Below are 19488 nucleotides of genomic sequence, written 5' to 3'. Positions count from 1 at the left end.
GGGCTTTAGGGGTTTTTTAGGTGGTTCTTGCGTGGTTTTGGGGGTCCTCGTCCCCCAAATATTTTTTGGGGGGGATGAGTGATTTTAGGGATCCTGGTCCCCTCGGGTGTGTTTTTGGGAGGTTTTTGGGCGGGTCTGTGGGAGTTTTGGAGGGTCTTAGGTGTGGGTTTAGGTGGTTTTAGGGTGTTTTGGGAGGTCCCCGGTGTGGGTTTGGGGGTGTTTACGGGGTCCCAGGTGTGTTTGGGTTTTTTTGGGTGTTTTTGGGGGTCCCGGGTGTGGGTTTGGGTGTTTTGGGGGGTCCCAAGTGTGGGTTTGTGGTGTTTTAGGGGGTCCCAGGTGTGTTATTGGGTTTTTTTGGGGTGTTTTTGGGGTCCCGGGTGTGGTTTTGGGTGTTTTGGGGGGTCCCGAGTGTGGTTTTGGGTGGCTTTGGAAGGGGGGTTTTGGGGTGTTTCAGTGGGTTCCAGGTGTGTATTGGGGGTTTTTTGGGGTGTTTTGGGGGGTCCCGGGTGTAGTTTTGGGTGTTTTGGGGGGTCCCGGGTGGTTTTGGGGGAGTCCCGCGTGTGTTTTGGGTGGTTTTGGGGGTGTTTTTGGAGTCCCGGCTGTGGTTTTGGGTGTTTGGGGGGTCCCAGCTGTGGTTTTGGGTGTTTTTGGGGGTCCTGGGTGTGGTTTTGGGGGTCCCGGGTGTGTTTTTGGGTGGTTTTTGGATGGTTTTTGGGGGTCCCGTTCCCCCCCCAGCAGCCCGGGGGGGCGTGGCCCTGCCCCGGAGGGGGGTGTCCCTTGTCTCCGCCAGCCAATGGGAGCGCTCCCCGTGCCCGCGCGCCGAGCGTGCGCCCTGCGCGGCCCCGCGCGAGCGGCGGCGGGAGCGGGAGCGGGAGCGGAGGTAGGACCGGGATGGGCCGGGATGCACCGGGATGGACCGCGCCGGGATGGGACGGGGAACGGTGCGACGGACGGGGACACCGCTGCGGGGACGCGGCACCGCGGGGAGCGCGGCGGGGGCGCGGGGGGAGCGCGCTGGGGCCGGCCCCGAGCCCCGGATGGGGATGGGGATGGGGGAGAGGATCCCTGCGGATGCGGGGAAGGATGCAGGGAAGGCTGCAGGAGAGCGGGGTTGGGGTGTAGGAGCGGGCCTAGGCTTGGAGGCAGCGTGGGGGGGTCGCTTTGGGGCTACCAGCGAGGTCTGGGGCAGGTGGAGGTGGGCTCTAAGGTGCAGGACGCTGTTGTGGGGTGCAGGACCCGATTTTGGGACGCAGGACCCTGCTGTGGGGTCTGGCACCAGCGGTGCAAGCTCTGGGGCCGGGCAGGGGGCAAAAGGGCCGGGCATGAGGACTGGGGAGATGGGGGCAGTGCCAGGGGGCAGCAGGAGCAGCTCCAGCACGGGGGGCACTGGGCGGGACTGGGGGGTCCGTGTAGGTGGGCTGGCCGGGATATTCCCCTGTTTGGTGCCCGCCTGCCCGCCCCGGGGCCTGCGGGGAGAGGTCACGGGGAGAGGAAGGGACAAGACACTGCCGGAGGCTCCAGGTTGGGCAGAGGGGGGTCCGTGACTCGGGAAACGTGGCCCCGGGACGTGCCCCAGGGCACGGAAACCCTCCTGGAAACCCTCCTGGAAACCCTCCTGCCCGCGGGACATGTGGAGCAGCGTTTGCTCCGGAAGGAGCTCGGCCCCGCCGGCTCCAGGAGCGGGATCCATCCCGGTGGGGTTTTCGGGAGCCCCCAGTGCCCCCCTCCCCTTCCAGTCTTGCGCCAGCGAGCGGGATTTCGGGAAGAGCTGGCGCGGGGCTGACGTCGCCGGGGTCATGGCTTTGCCAGCGGTTCTTATTCCCGGCGTCACCTTCCCGCTGGCGGATCGATGACCGCTGGGAAGTGAAGCCCAGGGAGATGGGAAGGATTGGCGTGGCCTTGGGAGCTCTGTTGTGTGCTGTCGTGGCACCGCTCCCGGGCACATCCCTCGCCGGGCGTCCGTCCCTTCCCGTGGCAGCGGTTTGTCCCCGTGCCCCATCCGGAGGGAGATAAAGTAGGTCAGGCGCTGGCTCCGGGCTCCGGGAGCGGATCCCGGCGAGAGGACGCCCTTGGAGGTAGCGGGCAGGAGGCCGGGACGCTCCGCGGGTGGGGTGGCGAGGGGCCGCGCTCCGGGGTGTTCGCTGCGCACCCCCTTTGCCCCGGGACGCGGGGATGGATGGATGGACGGATGGATGGATGGATGTGTTTGGCACCCTCCCGCCTTGCCCTGAGCTCCCCGCTTTCGGGGGGTCGGAGCCCCTCGGGATGTCCCTCTTTGGGCCCTTCCGCAGGGGCGGCTCCTCCACCTCGTTTTTGCCCTAAAACGGAGCGAGCCCGTGCGGCTCCTGCCGCTGCCCGGCTCTGCCTGCGCGGCGCTTCCTGCCTTTCCTTTGGCAGCTGGGGCAGAAGTTGAGGTCCGGTTTCCACCCTGGGTGTATCCGGCTCAGCCCGGCTTCGGGAGAAACCCCTGGGAGCGATTTTGGCTCCGGGGAGGGCTGCGTGCCTTGGCAAGGGCCGGGACAGCCGGTGTGCGGCCCGGCGGGATGGCTCCAGGCGGGATCAGGGATATGGGGAGCACTCGGCTGGCACGGGCAGGGAAGGGCAGCCAGCGTCCCCCCGTCCCGGGACATGCGGCCACTGGGGCAGACCTTTGGCACCGTGGGCCGTGTGCCAGCACCTGTGGGAGTCACCAGGATGTACCATGTAGCCCGGGAGGATCCACCTGGATGGGTGGGTTGGGATAGGGAGGAAGAAGCAGAGGAAGGGTCCGGGCTCGGTGAAGAGGCAGAGGTCCCTTAGGTACCCCACTCAGCACCAGCACCCCTCTGGATGAGCTCCCTTCCCATGTTTTGGGAGGAGAGGGGTTAAGCCAAAGCATCCGAGCTAAGCCCTGGCAGGAGGAGGCTAAAACCTCCCAGAACAAAGCTCACAAGGTGGTGGTAAGCTGGTAAAACCTGTGGGAATGTGGGAGCCTTCGGAGGGGGAGCGGGGTCCTGGATGGGGAGCGGGGTCCTGGATGGGGAGGGGTCCTCCCGTGCCCCTTTTCCTCACAATCCTGGCCCCAGGTTATTTTCGGAACAATTGCTTGGCCGGGCTTCAAAAATGTCCTGAGCTCGTTTTTGGAGGAGCCTGGAGCCTGTGAACTCTCAGCACGGGCTGTGGGTGTCCCAGGGAGATCCGGGAGCCCCTGGGAAGGGCAGCCAGGAGGCAGGACACACCTGGATCCCTGCACTGGGATCAGGGTGGCTGCTGCATTTACGGAACCAGCGGACTGTTACTCTCTCCTGGTCCTTGTGAACCCCGAGTTCGCCGCCCACCTCTCGGGGCAGTTTTCCCAGGAAGGCAGCCCAGGCCCTGCTCCAGCCTCTCAGGTGCCTCCCACAGTGGACGTGCAGGTCGTGCCTGGCGTGTCGTCCCCCCCCCCCCCCCAGCCCCCCTTTGCACCCCGGCTTTGCCACCCCACTTTTATTGATCCCCGGTGCGTACGAAAGGAGCAGAGAGGGCAAGGATTGACTCTGGGCAAACACTATAAAGGCACCTACAGTTGGAGCCGGGGAAGGAGCCGGTTCATGGTAATTATCTGGGTTAAAATTTAACCCTGTGAAAACGCCACCTCTGTCCCCTGGGTTCCCACGTCCTCCGAGCTCCGGCGTCCAGGTCCTGGAGGGATTTGTGTCCCATTCCTGGTGACGCCAAGGGGACCCACGCGTGGCCGGGCTGGAGCGTGACTCCTCACGCCACGGAGAGCTGGATTTGGGGCTGGCAGAGGCACAAGCCCTGCCTGCTTCCCACCACCCACTGCTCTTCCCAGGGTCCCGAGGCGCTGCGGAGCTGGAGAACCCCCGGGAGCCGTGTCCTGGCAGCCCCCCACGGTGAGCAGAGGGTGGCTCAGAGTGGGGGAGAAGCTGGTGGTCCTGTGTACAAGTCCCCCTTCAGGATCTGGGTGCTCTCAACGCTGCATCCCCTTTTCCCTGAGGAAGAAATCTGCCGTCTCCCATCGGAGCTGTGGGGTGGAGGAGCGGCGGTTGGAGCGCTGGGAACGCCAAAGCCAACAGCAGTGTGTGTTTTCCCTCCCAGCGTCCCAGAGGCACCATGATCCCCGGCGCGGGCCCCCGGAGCTGCTGCCTGCTCCTGCTGCTCTGCCTCCTTCCCTGCCCGCGGGTCCGGGCGGGCAGGGACAGCCCGGGAGTCTCCGCAGCCTCCTTCCTGCAGGATCTGCTCCAGCGCTACGGAGAGAGCCAGACCTTGAGCCTGAAGCAGCTCAAGGCCCTGCTGAACGCCTGGATGTGGGAGTGGGAACCGCCAACTCTCCCAGTCACCGCAGCAGCGCCTGAACCTCTCCCGGGTCGGGCCCCAAAACCCTCCTGCAGGTCCCAAAACCTCCCCGGGGAGCTGCGGGAGTCTCAAGGCCGTTCCGGTTCCTTCCTTTCCCCAGTGCGTTCAGCTCGTGGAGCTTTTTGCCATCCACCAACCTGAGCGAGGGCTCTGCCGTGGGGCACAGGGAGTTCAAGGAGTTCTGCCCCACCATCCTGCAGGCAGCCTGGAGTCGGGGGCGTGCGCCTCTGAAAACCTGGAAAATGAGGAAACGAGCAGACGGAGGAGGGCAGACCCAGCTCGGCTGAAGGTAAGAGGGGAGCTGGAGGGGCACAGGCAACTGCCCAGGCCCGGGCATGGAGCTCAGGAGTGATGAGGCACCCTGGGACCTCCAGCACAGGTGGTTCCCGCTCCTGGGAATTCCTTGCCTACAGCGGGCAGGAATCCCCACGGGTTTTCCTCACTGTGGATTGTGCCGTGGCGTGGTTTCACCGGGATAACTCTGTGCTTCCGGGATAGCTGGATGAGGAGGGACCTTGCCATGAGTCCCTGTGGGTGGGAGAGGGTGACCTGGCACTTGGAGGGACCCGCTGGCCTCCAGCCACCAGTGGGATGCTCAACCAGCTCCGCGTATCCCGCTCCTGACGATGCCCATGGTCTTGGATCAGCTGCCCTGAGCCCCACCCTGGGCTGGCTCGGGAAAGCCTTTTCCAAGTAACCCAACGGCCTCATTCCCACTTTCCTGCACCAAAAAAAAACGACGGTTTTGTCGCAGCTGCGGACATCCAGAGCACAGGAGAGACCCTCCGGTGCCGCGTGGCCCGGGAACAGACCCGGAGCCAGCCCTTTCCCACCCGCCCGGATCCGGGCTCTCCGAGAGCCCCGGTAATGTCTGGCCCCTCTGGTTTCTTCTCGTTCTCCGCAGTGTGGGGCTTTGGTTTTCTCAGTGTGTCCATGATTAACGTGGCCTCCCTGCTCGGAGTCCTCGTCGTGCCGTGCTCCGCCAAGGCCTTTTTCTCCGCCGGGTCCTCACGTTTTCATCGCGCTGTCCATCGGCACGCTGCTCTCTAACGCGCTCCTCCAGCTCATCCCAGAGGTGCGGTAGAACGTCCCTGCCCTCTCTCCTGGCTCCGGGGCCCCTCTCTGCCTCCAAACCCCGCCGAATCCAGCCGGTCCCTTCCGTCACCCGAGGCTCAGGGCTCGTCTCAGGGGCTTTTCTCACCCCCTCCGAGCCCAGGAAACCCTCTGGAGTGGGCAGGGAGGCTGTGTCCTCCAGCCCTGCCGGGTCTGAGGAGTGGGAATGGGCTGGGAGAAGCTCTTTGCTCCTGGAGTGGCCAGGAGTTTATCCCTTGGAGGGATGTGCTCAGCCATCAGTCTCCGAGCACAAGTGGGAGAGTACTGCAAAACAGAGGAAATATCATATAAAAGGAGGAAATATCCATATAAAACCCGGAGAACAGCATCAGCTTCCTCTGGAATCAGCCAAATTTGACAAGGCCTTTACTGCCTTTATTTTTTCGGCCCCCCCCGCCTCTCCCTGATTTCCCAGCCCGGTGTTTCCACAAGGGTTCAGGCTTCCCTGAGGTTTCCTGGTGCTCTGATGGGACCGACAAGAAATACTGCAAATTAATTGTGTTGTATTGCCCAGTTCTGGAGTTGAATAAGTCCACACGGATTTGGACACCTTTGGAACACTGTCCAGGTGGCTCCTCGGAGCACAAGTAGCTCCTGGGTAGAGGACGAGCTGGATCCGAGCTCCTGCACATCCAGCCTTAAAATTCCACAGGGTTTTTTCTCCTGCCCCTGGCATTGCCAGGGCAACAATCACCTCACCCGTCTTGGCAGTGGGATGTTTTCCAAGGCTCCCTTTCAGCTCCAGAACTGCAACTGTTATTCGCTGGACATAAAACCAAGCGCCTCTAATTCCCTGATTTTTCCGGGAATCGGGATGCTGCGCGTACGCTCCAGCCCTCGCCAGCGCTCGGAGCATCCCGGCGTGGCCTGGGATGGGGATGGAGCGTACGAGGTGCTCAGGAACCTGGGCGCTCCGTGGCTCGGGAATGGCTCATGGAGCAGAGCTGGGGGTCTGGCTGGGACACGGCCTGGCTGCCAAAACCCGGCCGCGAGAGCCGCTGGCTCCAAGAATCCAACCCTTCCCAAAGAGCCATTCCCAAAGCCGCCCGGCGCCAGGTCCCGAGCCAAGCCGAGATGAACACAATCACTAATGAGTCCTCTTCTCTCCCCTCTCTCCCTCCCTCCTCTCTCTGTCCTGTCGGTGTGGATTCCTTCCCTCCCCGTGCCCGCCTTGATCTCCTCCCTCGCCTTTCCCGTTCCCCCGGGGTGGGTTTGGCTCTCACGCCCCTCTCAGTCTGGGGTTACGGTTTCCTCTGCGTGTCCGTCATCTCCCTGTGCTCGCTGGTGGGAGCCAGCGTGGTGCCCTTCATGAAGAAGACCTTTTACAAGCGGCTGCTCCTCTACTTCATAGCTCTGGCGATTGGAACTCTCTACTCCAACGCCCTCTTCCAGCTCATTCCCGAGGTAGGGAGAGGACCGGGCGGGTCTGTGCTTTTCTCTCTCTCTCTCGGGGGCTGTTTCTGGCTGGAGAAGGGGAAGGCGGCGTCGGAGGGGAGCCCAGAGCGAGGTATGGAGGCTGGAAGCCCCTTGGAGCTGGAGTTTGGAAGGGAATCGCTCCAGGCAGAGCCCCAGTCTGCTTCGAGCAGAGAATTGCAGTTTTGTTGCCCTCTCTGGCCTTTCCTGGCCCTGAAGGCAGGTCCTCCTTGCAGAGTGGAACCTGGTTTTGGCATCCCTGCCCCAGGGCAGGTGCTGGATCCAGTCAGAGGGGAGCCAAGAGTGAGGTACGGAGGCTGGAAGCCCCTTGGAGCTGGAGTTTGGAAGGGAATCGCTCCAGGCAGAGCCCCAGTCTGCTTCAAGCAGAGAATCACTGCTTTATTGCCTTTTCTGGCCCTGAAGGCAGGTCCTCTCTGAGCGTGGAGCCCTGGTTTTGGCGTCCCTGCCCCAGGGCGGGTGCTGGATCCGATGCCTCGGGGCACAGCCAGCTTGGAGGAGGGAATGAGGGAGATTAAAGGTGCACAAAGGCATTTTCTGAGCTTGTCCCCAAAGCAGCTGCTGCTTAGAGAGGTCAGAAAGCTGTGCCACCCCCTCTGGGGCCTAAGGTAGATGAAGGACCCTGCCAGGGACTGTTCCTCATCCTCTCCCATGGCCCCTCTTGCCTGCAGGCGTTTGGATTCAACCCTCAGAAGAGTATTACGTTTCCAAATCCAGCCGTGGTGTTCGGGGCTTCTACCTCTTCTTCTTCACGGAGAAGGTCCTGAAGATGCTCCTGAAGCAGAAGGACCAGGTGAGGCCGAGCAGGGGCTGGTGGGTGGTGGGGAACAGCGGGAATGTCGGGCTGTCTGACAGCCCCGAATCCCCTGATCCCGCAGCACCACCACGGGCACAGCCACTACGGCCCCGAGGCTCTGCCCTCCAAGAAGGACCAGGAGGAGGGGGTCACGGAGAAGCTGCAGAACGGGGACCTGGACCACATGATCCCCCACATCACCAGCGAGCTGGAGCGCAAGCCCCCCTCCGGGGATGAGAAGGCCGTGGTGGGCTCCCTCTCTGTCCAGGTGAGCTCCCTCTGTCCCGTGGGATGGGAACATGGGAAAAGCCCACCTGTCAACAGAAAGGGAGTCTCAGACCCCAAACCCTCTGCGGGGGGTGGGAAGCAGAGGGCTCCGCCCATTAAATGTGGATTTAATGAGCGTGGGGTGGTTTTCCCCGGCTGGGGGAGGGATCAGTGACCCCCCCCCGGAGCGTTTGGGTGCTGAGCCCCCCGCCTTGGGGTGCTGTGGCAGGACCTGCAGGCCTCCCAGAGCGCGTGCTACCTGGCTGAAGGAGGTGCGGTATTCCGACATTGGGACGCTGGCCTGGATGATCACCCTCAGCGACGGCCTCCACAACTTCATCGACGGGCTGGCCATCGGCGCCTCCTTCACCGTCTCCGTCTTCCAAGGGATCAGCACCTCCGTGGCCATCCTCTGCGAGGAGTTCCCGCACGAGCTGGGTGTGTGAGTCCCTCGGGTCTGCCCCTCCGCTGCTCGCCCAGTCCCGCTCTCCCTGGGGGGGTCGGTCCTTTTCCCCGGAGGGGGAGGCGGATTTTGGGGTGGGATAAAGGGCGAGGGGGGGAAGGCGAGGCTGGAAACGGGCACTGAGTAATCGCCGCTCTAAAAATAACGAGGTAATATGATGTCTGAGGTTTAAATTTAGATGGAGACATCTGAAGGCAGAAAACAACAAAAAAAAAAACGAAACCAAAAGCCCTCGACACCTCGTGGGTTTGGGAGGGGGCGAGGCGGGTTTGGGTGGGAAGGTCCGAATTTAGGGGCAGTGGTGTGGTCAGTGCAGGGGGGTGGGTTTGGGTGTGAATATCTGAATTTAGGGGCAGTGGTGTGCTGTTAGTGGAGGGGGGAGGCAGGTTTGGGTGTGAATATCTGAATTTAGGGGCAGTGGTGTGCTGTTAGTGGAGGGGGGAGGCAGATTTGGTGTGAATATCTGAATTTAGGGGCAGTGGTGTGCTGTTACAGGAGGGGGGAGGCAGGTTTGGGTGTGAAGGACTGAATTTAAGGGCAGTGGGGGAGCCCATGCAGGAGCTGGCACAGGATGTGATTTTTGGGGCTGTCCTGTGCAGGAGGAGGAGCTGGACTCAATGATCCTTTGTGTGTCCCTTCCAGCTGAGGGGATTTATGACCCGAAGTTCAAGGCGGCCCCTCGGTGCTGTCCCGATGCTGCCAACAGCCCTTCCTCCTCATCCTCCCGTCCTTTTCTCCCACAGGGGACTTTGTCATCCTGCTGAACGCCGGGATGACCATCCGCCAGGCTCTTTTCTTCAACTTCATCTCTGCCTGCTGCTGCTACGTGGGCCTGGCCTTCGGCATCGTGGCCGGCAGCCACTTCTCTGCCAACTGGATCTTTGCTCTGGCTGGAGGGATGTTCCTGTACATAGCTCTGGCTGACATGGTAAATCCTGAGCCTGGGTGCGTGGTTGGGATCTTCCCAGGGCTTTTTTCCTAGGAAAACTTTAACCTGGGGGCGGGTTTGCTCCATCCCCTTGGCACACGCTTTGCTGTCTCCGCTTTGCTTTGCCTGGCTGAGCGAAATCCATGGGCTGGGGCGGGCAGTGGGTGTTTTTTTCCTGGGAAGAACAGAGCCTTTCCCGTCGCTGAGCCTTTGCCATGCCTGTTTTTTCCCTCCCAGTTCCCCGAGATGAACGAGGTGAGCCGGGAGGACGAGCAGAACGGCAGCGCCCTGATCACCTTCGCCATCCAGAACGCGGGGCTGCTCACGGGCTTCACCATCATGGTGCTGCTCACCATGTACTCTGGCCAGATCCAGATTGGGTAGGACCAGCCCGAGCCGCAGCCCTGATCCACTTTTTTCCATTTTTTTTTTTTTGGGGGGGTGGGGGGAAGGGGTTTTCCTTGGGGTTTTTTTTTTTTTCTTTCCCTTTTCCTGCTGCAAGCAAACGACGGTACCTGTGCGGGCACTGACGTCACACTACAGAGGAGACATCGCTTTGGAAGCTGTTCCACAGACCTTCTTTGGGTTTAAGACTGTGAGGGGAGGCTGAATCCCCCTTTCCCATAGGACTGACCTGACCGGAGGATCGCTTTCCCGTGTCATATCCCTGGTCTCCTCGCCTCTCCCGGGAAGGATGGAGTGGGGAGGCAGGAGCTGCTTCAGCCGTGCTCAGAGCATTCCCATGGGATGTGACGCCATCCTGACCCCTTTGGGGTGGGGACGGATGGGACAGACCCTTCTTGGAGTGTTCCCATGGGATGTGACGCAGTCCTGACCCCTTTGGGGGATGTATGATTGGGACAGACCCTTCTTGGAGCATTCCCCACCAGCCATCCCTTGGAGCTGTGCTCTCCAGGCACTGCTGAGGATGAGGAGGCTCATGATGTCACCACCATCCGACTGGGTTTGCTCCGTTCCAGCCCTGGGGAGAGCAGGGTGAAGAGGGTTGGGATTTTAAAGCACCCTTTGGGTGTCCACGCTCGGAGCAGAGGACACCAGGCCAGGTTGGAGTGACATGTGGGCTGCTGAGAGAAGCCTGGCCAGGATATCCTGACCCTCCCTGTGCTGCTGGAAAGAGGGGCAAATCCCAACTCCTCCTGGTGGGTAGGGGGGTGAGAGCAGAGCCCTGCCTGGCCGTGGGCTCCCAGCCCAGGGGTCTCTCCTCAGGCTGTGTCCAAGCTCACGGTGACACCCGGGAACAGCCACCGGCTTTTAAACACTGCGGAGGTTCAGGGTGGGGCGGGGGGTGTTTTTAAAACAAAATACCAGACTGTGAACCTCTTTAGGTTGCGTTTTTCCAGCCTTAGGGAGTAGCCAGAGAAGGGTGTTCCAGGCACTTCCCAGCTCTGCCCCCGGGGCTGGCTTTCCCCAGATTCACTACGTGAATTACTAGTTATCATATTGATAATCTTGCCCACCCCACCCCTGTTGCTTGAGGTCCCCTCACACCCCCTTTCCCCCCCCAAACCTTGTCCCGTACCTGGTGTGAGCTCATGGCTGTGTGGATAAGCAGGAGTGGATTCAGGGAGCTTCCCTTGGATTGGGGTGGAGGAGCGGTGCAGGTGCTTTGGGAAGTGTATGTGCTTGTCAGGGAGTGTCTTCCCTCCCTCCCTGCCTGTGCAGGGGGGGTGTGTGACAATCCTGCCACCTCGGTGTGGTCCTGGAGCCGAGGATCCCACACCTTCCCTCCCCACTCTGCAGAAAGCAAAGCCAAAGGTGTGCCAGGGATTTTTCCTCAGCCCCTGGCACAGGCTCAGCACCTCCAGCAGCGTTGTACCCTGGTTGGATCGCTGTAGTCCCTGAATTCCCTTAGTTCCCAGATGGATGCTGTTCTTCCTAAGCTCCTAACCGTTGTCACTGAGTCCCTGGACTCTGGCATTTCCAGTATGGATCATCACCTCTGCTCTCAGTGGCTTTCCTAGGCTGGGCTTAGTCCCCTCAGCACCACAAGGCTGTTGGCTTTGTCCTGCACCCCAAAACCTAAATATGAACTTGTCAAGGAGCAGGGAGCCTTTTCGGGAGCACCCTCCACCCAGAGGTGCCACATGGTCCTCGGGTGATTCCTTCAAGGAGAGATTCCTTCCTTTATCTCATGTGGTGTCTTGTTTTGTGGATTGTCACCTTAAGTCACTTCTCCCTGTGGGACAGAGCAGCCTGGCCTGCCTTGGCTCAGTCACCTGTGCAGCACCTCACACTCATTCCCTGTGCTGCTAATCCAGGAGGAAAGTGCCACTGGAAACTCCTTTTCCCTGCTTGAGAGAGCTGCAGGCCCGGCCGAGCGACTCGATGTGGAAAATCTGAGTCCTTGGACTGGCACGTGTTGCCCTCTCCTCTCTCCCAAGGAAAAACACCAGGTGGCTGGAGGGTTTCCATGGGGCACCGATGGAAAAGTGGTGGAGGAAAGGGGGGGAATCGGGGTGTTTGTCCCCTGTGGGCTGTGCCTGGGAGGTCCCCTAGAGCTGGGAAGTGGCAGGAGTGATGCTGAGATTCCTGGGAGCTGGTGCAGCCCCTCGGCACAAGGTGGGAATCGTGAATCCGTCGTCTTCTCGTTTCCAGTTTTACCCTGTTTTGGTTTTTTTTTTTGAGAAATCTGCAACCCAAAAATTTGGGGGGTGGAGGTGAACCCCCCACATCCCCAGAGAAACAAGGCTCCCCCTCCGTTCCCATTCCCAGCTGGACAGGCTGGAACCTGCCAGCAGGGAAGGGATGGGGCAGGCAGGAGGATGAGGAAGGAAAAAACCCACCCAAATCGAGCTCGTTATGGATTTTCATCCGTGTTTCCCTTCCCGTGTCCAGTTGGAAGCTCCAGTTCCATCTCAGTATTTCAATAACTCAGGTGTTGTGGGAGAGAACGCGTTGAAACAAAGAGCGTAACTTATGTCACGTGAACTGTACAGATATTTGTAAAATTCCATGAATAAAATATATTCTGTAATGACGGAGGGTCCCAAGCAGCGAAACCTCCCTGTGGGCAGAGCTGGAGGAGGGGGTGAAGGGCTGGGAGCGCTGCTGGCTCAGGATTTTTCCAAGGGGAAGGGTTTGAGCCAGGCTGGGTGATGCAATCCTGGTTTTCCAGCTGGATTTCCATGGCTTGTGCAGTGCAGTGCAGCTGACAGAAGATGGCACTGACAACCCCCGGCCTGGCCGCGTGGCACGGCCTTTATGACTCTCAAATCCCCTTTTTTAATTATATATATATTTTTTTTTAATTTATTTTAAGCGTATTTCCAAGCAGTGGTTTGGCTGGGAGGAGGAGGAGGAGGAGGTATGGGATGCTGGATTCCTCTCCAGCTCACACGAGGGAGACAGATTCCAAGCAGCGTTCGTGTCCTTGCTTCCCCACCCTCCATTAGGGGGAAAAAAAAAATAAAAAGCAGCAAACTTTGCTTTTCCCCTTCCCTTTTTTCTCTCTTTTTTTATATACAATTCCCCGCGAGCTGCCAGCTCCAAGCAGTGAACGCGATTTTTAGGAACTCCGTTGCACTAAAGAAAATAAATCTAGAAATTATGGGGTGTTTTATAAAAAAAAATAATGTTATATTAAGGAAGGAAGGGCTCGGTGTGAATCTGACTTGCTTCCACACCCCCTCAGTGCTTCAAGCACGGTCATCAGGTTTTTTTACTAGACAGTTTTACAGATAATTTTACTAGATAATTTTTTTTCAATTTACTAGATAATTTTTTCCAATTCTTTTACCAGATAATTTTACAGATAATTTTATTAAATAATTTTTTTCTCATTTACTAGATAATTTTTAAAAAAATTTTTTTACCAGATAATTTTACCGGTAATTTTAGTAGATAATTTTTTTTTTCAATTCACTAGATAATTTTTTCAAATTTTTTTATCAGATAATCTTACAGATAATTTTACCAGATAATATTTTTTTTAATTTACCAGATAATTCTTTTAAATTTTTTTTACCAGATAATTTTACAGGTAATTCTACTAGATAATTTTTTTTTCCAATTTACTAGATAATTTTTAAAATTTTTTTTACTAGATAATTTTACAGGTAGTTCTACTAGATAATTTATTTTTAATTTACTAGATAACTCTTTTAAATTTTTTTACCAGATAATCTTACAGATAATTTTACCAGATAATTTTTTTCCCCATTTACTAGCTAACTCTTTTAAATTTTTTTTACCAGATAATTTTACAGCTAATTTTACTAGGTGATTTTTTTTTCCATTTACTAGATACTTTTTATTATTATTATTATTATTATTACTAGATAATTTTTTTTTTTGCTAGACGATTTCACATCCCCTTCCCACCCAACCCCGGGGAGGTGATTCCGGGACTGTCACCTCCGCCGCCATGGCCGCCATGTCGCCCCCCCCCTCCGTTGCTTAGCAACCACCCCTTCCCCTCCAAGATGGCGGGCGGGGCGGGGCGGGCGCGGCGCCTGCGCTGGGCGGGCTGCGAGGGGAAGGCGAGGAGGAGGAGGAGGAGGAGGAGGAGAAGGAGGGGGGCAGAGGGCGGAGGGCGGTGTGGTGGTGGTGGTGGCGGCGGCCGCGGCGGCGGCGGCGGGGGCGGGATCTCAGCGCCGCGGAGCCGCCGCCGGGAGCACCCCCCGCGGCCCCCCGTGCGAGGGGAGCGGTGAGGGGGCACGGCGGTGGGGAGGAGGAGGAAGAGGAGGAGGAGGAGGAGGAGGAGGAGGAGGGAGCGGTGCCACCGCCACCATGTCCGGGCGCGGCCACAACAAGCTGCCGACCACCGAGCGCATCGTCAAGGGTAGGGGAGGAAGGGAGGGGAATGGGGGGGGGGGGCGGCCAGGGCGCCCTCTGCCTGCACGGGGGGGAGGTGGGATCCGGATGGGGAGGGGGGCTTCAGGTTGGGGAAACCCCCCCTAGAAAGAAAAAGGGGAGTGTGGTTTGGGGAAGGGGGGGCGTCCCCAGGCTGGGGGAGCCCGGAGAAAGGGGGGGGATATGCGTGATGGGGAAGGGGGTGTCTGGTTTGGAAGGAAGGGGGGGGATCGCCAGGTTGGGGGAGACCCCCCTCGCTCAAGCTGGGGGAGCATGGAGAAAGGGGGGGCAGCGTGGATTTGGGGGGTGGGATGGTTTGGGGGGGGGGGTGTTATCACCAGGTTGGGGGAATCCTGAGAAGGGAAGGGGAAGCGTGGTTTGGGGGGGTCCCCCAGTTGGGGGAGACCCCCTGGGTTGGGAGAGACACCCCCCTTTCCCCCCGGGTTGGGGGAGCTTGGAGAGGGATGGGGGGGGAGCGTGATTTGGGGAGCCCCCCGAGGTTGGGGAAACCCGGAGAAAGCAGGGGGGGATATGCCTGGTTTGGAGGGGGGGTCCCCAGGCCGGGGGAGCCCAGAGAAAAGGGGGGGCTGCCTGGTTTTGGGGGGGTTTGTTCCGGATGGGGGGGGAGAAGCCCAGGTTGGGGGCACCCAGAGAGAAGGGGGGGATGCCTGGAGTGGTGGGGAAGGGGTGTTCTGGTGGGTCACCCCCCCCTTGTGTGGGAGCCCTGAGTCAGGGGGAGCCTGGTTTTTGGGGGGGGGGTCGTCCCCAAACTGGGACAGTCCTGAATGGGGGCACCCTGGGTGGGGGGGGCACCCCCAGGCTGAAGGTGCCTGAAAAAGGTGGAGGGGTCCCCCCCAAACCAGGCAGGGGATGCCTGTCTGGGGGGGACTCCCAGGCCGGGGGAACCCAGAGAGGGGGGGGATGCTTGGAGCAGCAGGGGGGTCGTTCTGATGGGTCACCCCCCCTTAAGGGAGAGCCCTGAGTGGGGGGGGTCAGGCTGGGGGGACACCCCCTGTCGTGTCCTCTCCGGGGGTCTCTCTGGTTTTGGGGGGGCATCTCTGCTCTATGGGGCTTCTACTGGGGGGAGGCATTTTTGACCCCCTCTGTCCAAGAGGATGTGACCCCCCTTCCCTCCTTTCTCTACTGCAGTGCAAGGAAAGGGGGGGTCCTGTGGACCCCCAGCCCTGTGGGCACAGGCGGGAAGGTGACATCAGGGGACATCCCTGTTTCGGGGGGGGGGATCCCCATCCCGGGGAGGGTGCAGTCCATCACACCCACGAAGTCCGAGCCCCTCAAGACTGGGGTGCTCGGGGTGGGATGGGGGGGTGCAGAGCCCACCCTGCGCTCATCCTGCCGGCTCCCGGTGTCTTTCCTCCCCCAAATCCCCGCTCCCTGCTCGGATGCCCCGCGGGCGGTGCCAGCTGGCCCCCTCTCCGGCCCCGTTATAGTAGGTGCTATTTTGGAAAGAGCAGAAGACACCGAAGCAGTTAACGAGGAGAGAAATACGTTATGGGAGAAACTCCTGGATCGGGAAGAGGAGGAGGAGGAGGAGGAGGTGGAGGCTGGGGGGATGCACATTTCACTGCCCTAATTGATCCGGTGCCATCCATGTCCCCGGGAACATCCACTGGGTGCCTCAACTTTTGCCGAGAGGCTCCAAGTTACACAATCACCCCGTTATTAAACCTCCCCCCCTCCACGGCTTCGGTCATTCCAGGCTGCTGGAAGCAGCAGATTTCCCAGGAACGGTTGTAATCCACGGCCATGGAGGTGTCCCCACCACGCTGCCATCCCTCCCTTCCCCTCTGGATGCATCCAGGCGATTTCTTTCCATTTTTTTTTTTTTTTTTTCCTTTTTAGCCTGTCATGTGGCCGATCACATGTTTAATGTTAATAACCTCAAACCCAGGGAAAGGGGATCCGGGTGGCAGCCGGAGCGTGGAGGCCCCTCGGGCCCTGGTTGGGGGTGGTGGTGGGGGGGGTGAAGCTCCCAGGGGTTTGGGTTTGGGGTTTTTGTTTTATTTTTTTCAGTGGGAATAATGCCAGAGCACTCCTGGATTTGGGGAGGGGTCCTGGGGGGGGTGGTGGTGTGTGGTGGTTTGTAGGTCTCCCGAGTGGCCGGTGCTGCCCGTAAATCTCCTGCTAAATCCCAGGCAGCTGCCTGTGTTTAGGTTGGCCTTGTTCGGGAAAGGTAATGTCAATGCAGCCATTATGATTCAGCTGAGTCGGCCGGATCCATGCGCTCTCCCTGCCTGCCGGGGCTTCCAGATCCCGGGAATCCCTGGCAGGGATCCTCCCTGCTTGGCAACACCCCCCTCACCCCCCCCCAGTATCCGTATGATCCCGCTAATTGTGGTCATTAATCCATATCCAAGCGGGGTGGAGGCTCACGGCCTGCTCGCTCCGTGCTCCAACACTCCAAAATCCACATGAACTTCCCATATTATCCCCCCTCCCTCCAAGGATAATTTTCCAGCTGGGGAGGGAAAAAAATCGGAATATCGCCTTCCGAGGGCCGGGATTTATTGTTTGAAGGTGGTGACATTGCTCGTGGTTATTAATAATTAAAAAGCTGAAGATAAAAGCTCGTTTTGTTCCGTGGAAAATGCCTGCAATTAAGTAGGATGTGGAATTTTAACTATGTTTAACCTATATATTTACATCTCCAGAGCCCTGCAGAAGCGTTAACTGTAATTAAGTTTTTAGGCAAGGGGAAATGCAGCATTTCCAGTTTTAGGCTTAAACTTGTACTGGGGAGAACTTCCTTATTAAAAATCTCGAATTTTGGGGTAGGTCAGGAGCTGCTTCTTTAAAATCTCTAATTTTGAGGTGCCACAAGGGTTGGTTTTTATTAAAATCTCGGGTTTCGGGGTAGGTCAGGAAATTGCTTCTTTTAAAACAGGGAATTTTGGGGTGTGCCAAGAGTTGCCTTTTTATTAAAATCTGGAATTTTGGGGCCAGAACTGCTCTTTAGTAGCCCAGTTCTAGCAGGAAACTGGTGGCTGATGGTAACAGAGACGGTTAATGTCCAAACTTGGTGCTCTCTGGAGAGCACTTGGGGTGGTTCTGCTGGAAATGTGAGGGATTAGGGGGTCTGGTTGTCTGTATTATCCCCAAGTCAGGCCTGAATTAACTGTTGGATCGCCAGAATTAACTGGTGGATCCCACATCTTCTGAAATCCACATTATTCAGGGCAGGTGCTGGAAGCTCAGCACTGCAGGGTGGGTGTTTTCCCTCTCTGTGCCCCTTCCAAAGAAACCTGCAGGGATTTTCTTGCAGTTTTTGTGGCGTTTTGCTCCATTTTTCGTGCGTTTGGAGGGTTCCCCCTCCAGCAGATGAGACCTGCAAGGTGTGACATCCTCTGGGAAGCAGAGCTGTGTCCGTGAGGATCCTTCCCCCTGACCGTGCTGGAAGGTGACCCGGCTCTCTCTCTGTGCAGTTGCATCCATGACAAATCCTTTAAAAACCCAGGATGTCGGGATTTAGACACCAGGCTGATCCAGAGCAAATAATCTGCTGGAATTTTTCTGATATTCGTGTTGTTGTTTTGTGTCGGTGCCGTTGGGAAGTGGGGAGCCGGGAGCAGCCGGGATCCGGTGCCCTGGTTTTGGCAGCTGTTGTGTGTGTGTGTTGGAAGTCAGACACATCCCTAATTCCCATCCTGTTCTATGGTGCCTGCCTTGTGATTTCTGAAGGAATTCCTGCTTTTCTGAGATGGGGTGAAACCAAGGAATTGTGGTGTAAAGCTGGGACCGGTGCTGGAGCCAAAGGTGTCCTGGAAACAAGTGGATTTTCCAAGTTTGTGCTTTGCTGTCGTTTCTGAAGGACTTTCGGGCACCTTTCTGCAGGTCTAGTTTGGATTTCTTTTTTGGACAAGGGCCTGGAGTGACAGGCCAAGGGGGAATGGCTTCCCACTACCAGAGGGCAGGGTTAGATGGGATCTGGGGAAGGAATTCTTGACTCTGAGGGCGGGGAGGCCCTGGCACAGGTTGCCCAGAGAAGCTGTGGCTACCCCATCCCTGGAAGTGTCCAAGGCCAGGTTGGAGCAACCCGGGCTAGTGGAAGGCGTCCCTGCCCACAGCAGGAGAGTGGGCTGGATAATTTAAGGTCCCTTCCAACCCAAACCATCCCTGATTCCATGGTGTCCGTGATCTGTTCCACCCCTAGCCAAGGTTTCTGGGAGCGTCAGGACACCGGGATCACACACACCCCACGGAAACCTCACACCACCTGCCCCTTTCTGGGTGAAATCACAGCCCACAGGCTGCTCCCTTCTCTCCATGTGCCTTTGGAGCGTGGCAGAGATGCTGCTGGAGGCGGGGAGTCCAATCCCACGGGATGTGTTCCACGAGGCTCCGGGTGCCTCTGGGGAGCCAAACCCCGGCGTCGGATCAATCGCTGCCGTCTCTGGAGAGCTCTGGGGAGTTTCCCCCTCACGCTGCTGCCAAGTGGGGAGGGTTTGGAGGCTCCTCTGGTTCATCTCGCTGCCTGAAGACGCTTTTGGTTGATGAAAAACGTGCAACTTTCTTGTTTTTAATATAAACTACGACTCTGGGAACGCAGTTGGGTGGTCGGGCGTTGGATTTTCCCCAGGTTGGGAAGTGTAGGGATTTTTTATAACATTGGTATCAAAGTCAAGCGAGCTTTTTAATTGTGTGTGAAGCAAGGGAAGGGTTAGAAGAAATCTTAAATATAAAGGAAATTTGTGGGTTTTGGAAAGGAAAAATGTGATACCGTCATTATTGTTGCTGGTTATGCTCTGTAAGGCTCTAGTTGGTTTGGCTCGTTTAGTGTTGATGTTTTATGGCTGCTAAGGAATATTTAGGGGGAAAAGGAGCTGTGGAAATGGCTAAAAATGGAGTAAAGGCCAAGGTGCACATGCCCAGACCTTGGGATGCCACAGGAAAGGTGTGAATGCCACCAGGGTCAAGATGCTGTGGGGGGATCCCTAAAAAGCAAGTTGTGTCATAATGCAGCAACTTGGCTGGACAGAGCTCAAGGAGGCCCCGGGAGAGACAGTCCTTAAAGCAGGAACCCCGTAGGATCCCACCAAATTACTTGGGAATCTGGTTTTGGGGGGCGAGTCTTGAAATGCCCCCAAAATACTAAATAATTCTGGTATTGTTACATGAGCAGGAAAGATGTTTTGTTACCTGTATGTGGTGGGTAGAAGTGGCTGTGCCAAGCCTGGGTGTTGCAGATTTGGGGCTGATTTTGCTGGATCATGAGGCATTTCATCCGAGAAATGAATCCAAAGGGAAACGTTCTGCAGAGGTCTTGGGATGACACAAACTGTTCCCTCCAGTGTTTTCCTGCAGCCCTTGGCTGCCCCAAACAGAGCC

General features: G+C 57.9%; 2 protein-coding genes across 7 annotated transcripts in view; both read left to right on the top strand.

The window, feature by feature from the left end:
• The first annotated feature begins 842 nt into the window (after positions 1-842).
• On the top strand, positions 843-12331 carry SLC39A14 (solute carrier family 39 member 14). The gene is given in 15 exon segments (XM_032712670.1): positions 843-880; positions 3812-3872; positions 4078-4276; positions 4279-4345; positions 4436-4535; positions 4538-4580; positions 4583-4624; positions 6683-6852; positions 7551-7566; positions 7569-7672; positions 7758-7943; positions 8172-8201; positions 8203-8380; positions 9149-9333; positions 9571-12331. Coding segments are annotated over 13 exon segments (1452 nt in total). The 5' UTR covers positions 843-880; positions 3812-3872; positions 4078-4092; the 3' UTR covers positions 9718-12331.
• Positions 12332-14010: 1679 nt separating this feature from the next.
• The window catches only part of PPP3CC (protein phosphatase 3 catalytic subunit gamma), a 36954-nt gene continuing 31476 nt past the window's right edge, over positions 14011-19488 (top strand). For all 6 annotated transcript variants that reach the window (XM_032712605.1, XM_032712603.1, XM_032712601.1 and 3 more), the window contains exon 1: positions 14011-14134. In XM_032712605.1, the coding sequence (XP_032568496.1) occupies positions 14083-14134 (52 nt within the window). In that variant the 5' untranslated portion in view covers positions 14011-14082. The remainder of the gene's footprint in view (positions 14135-19488) is intronic.

This window comes from Chiroxiphia lanceolata, chromosome 28, assembly GCF_009829145.1.
Source record: "Chiroxiphia lanceolata isolate bChiLan1 chromosome 28, bChiLan1.pri, whole genome shotgun sequence".
Lineage (NCBI taxonomy): Eukaryota > Metazoa > Chordata > Aves > Passeriformes > Pipridae > Chiroxiphia > Chiroxiphia lanceolata.
This window is presented reverse-complemented; position numbering and strand designations above follow the sequence as displayed.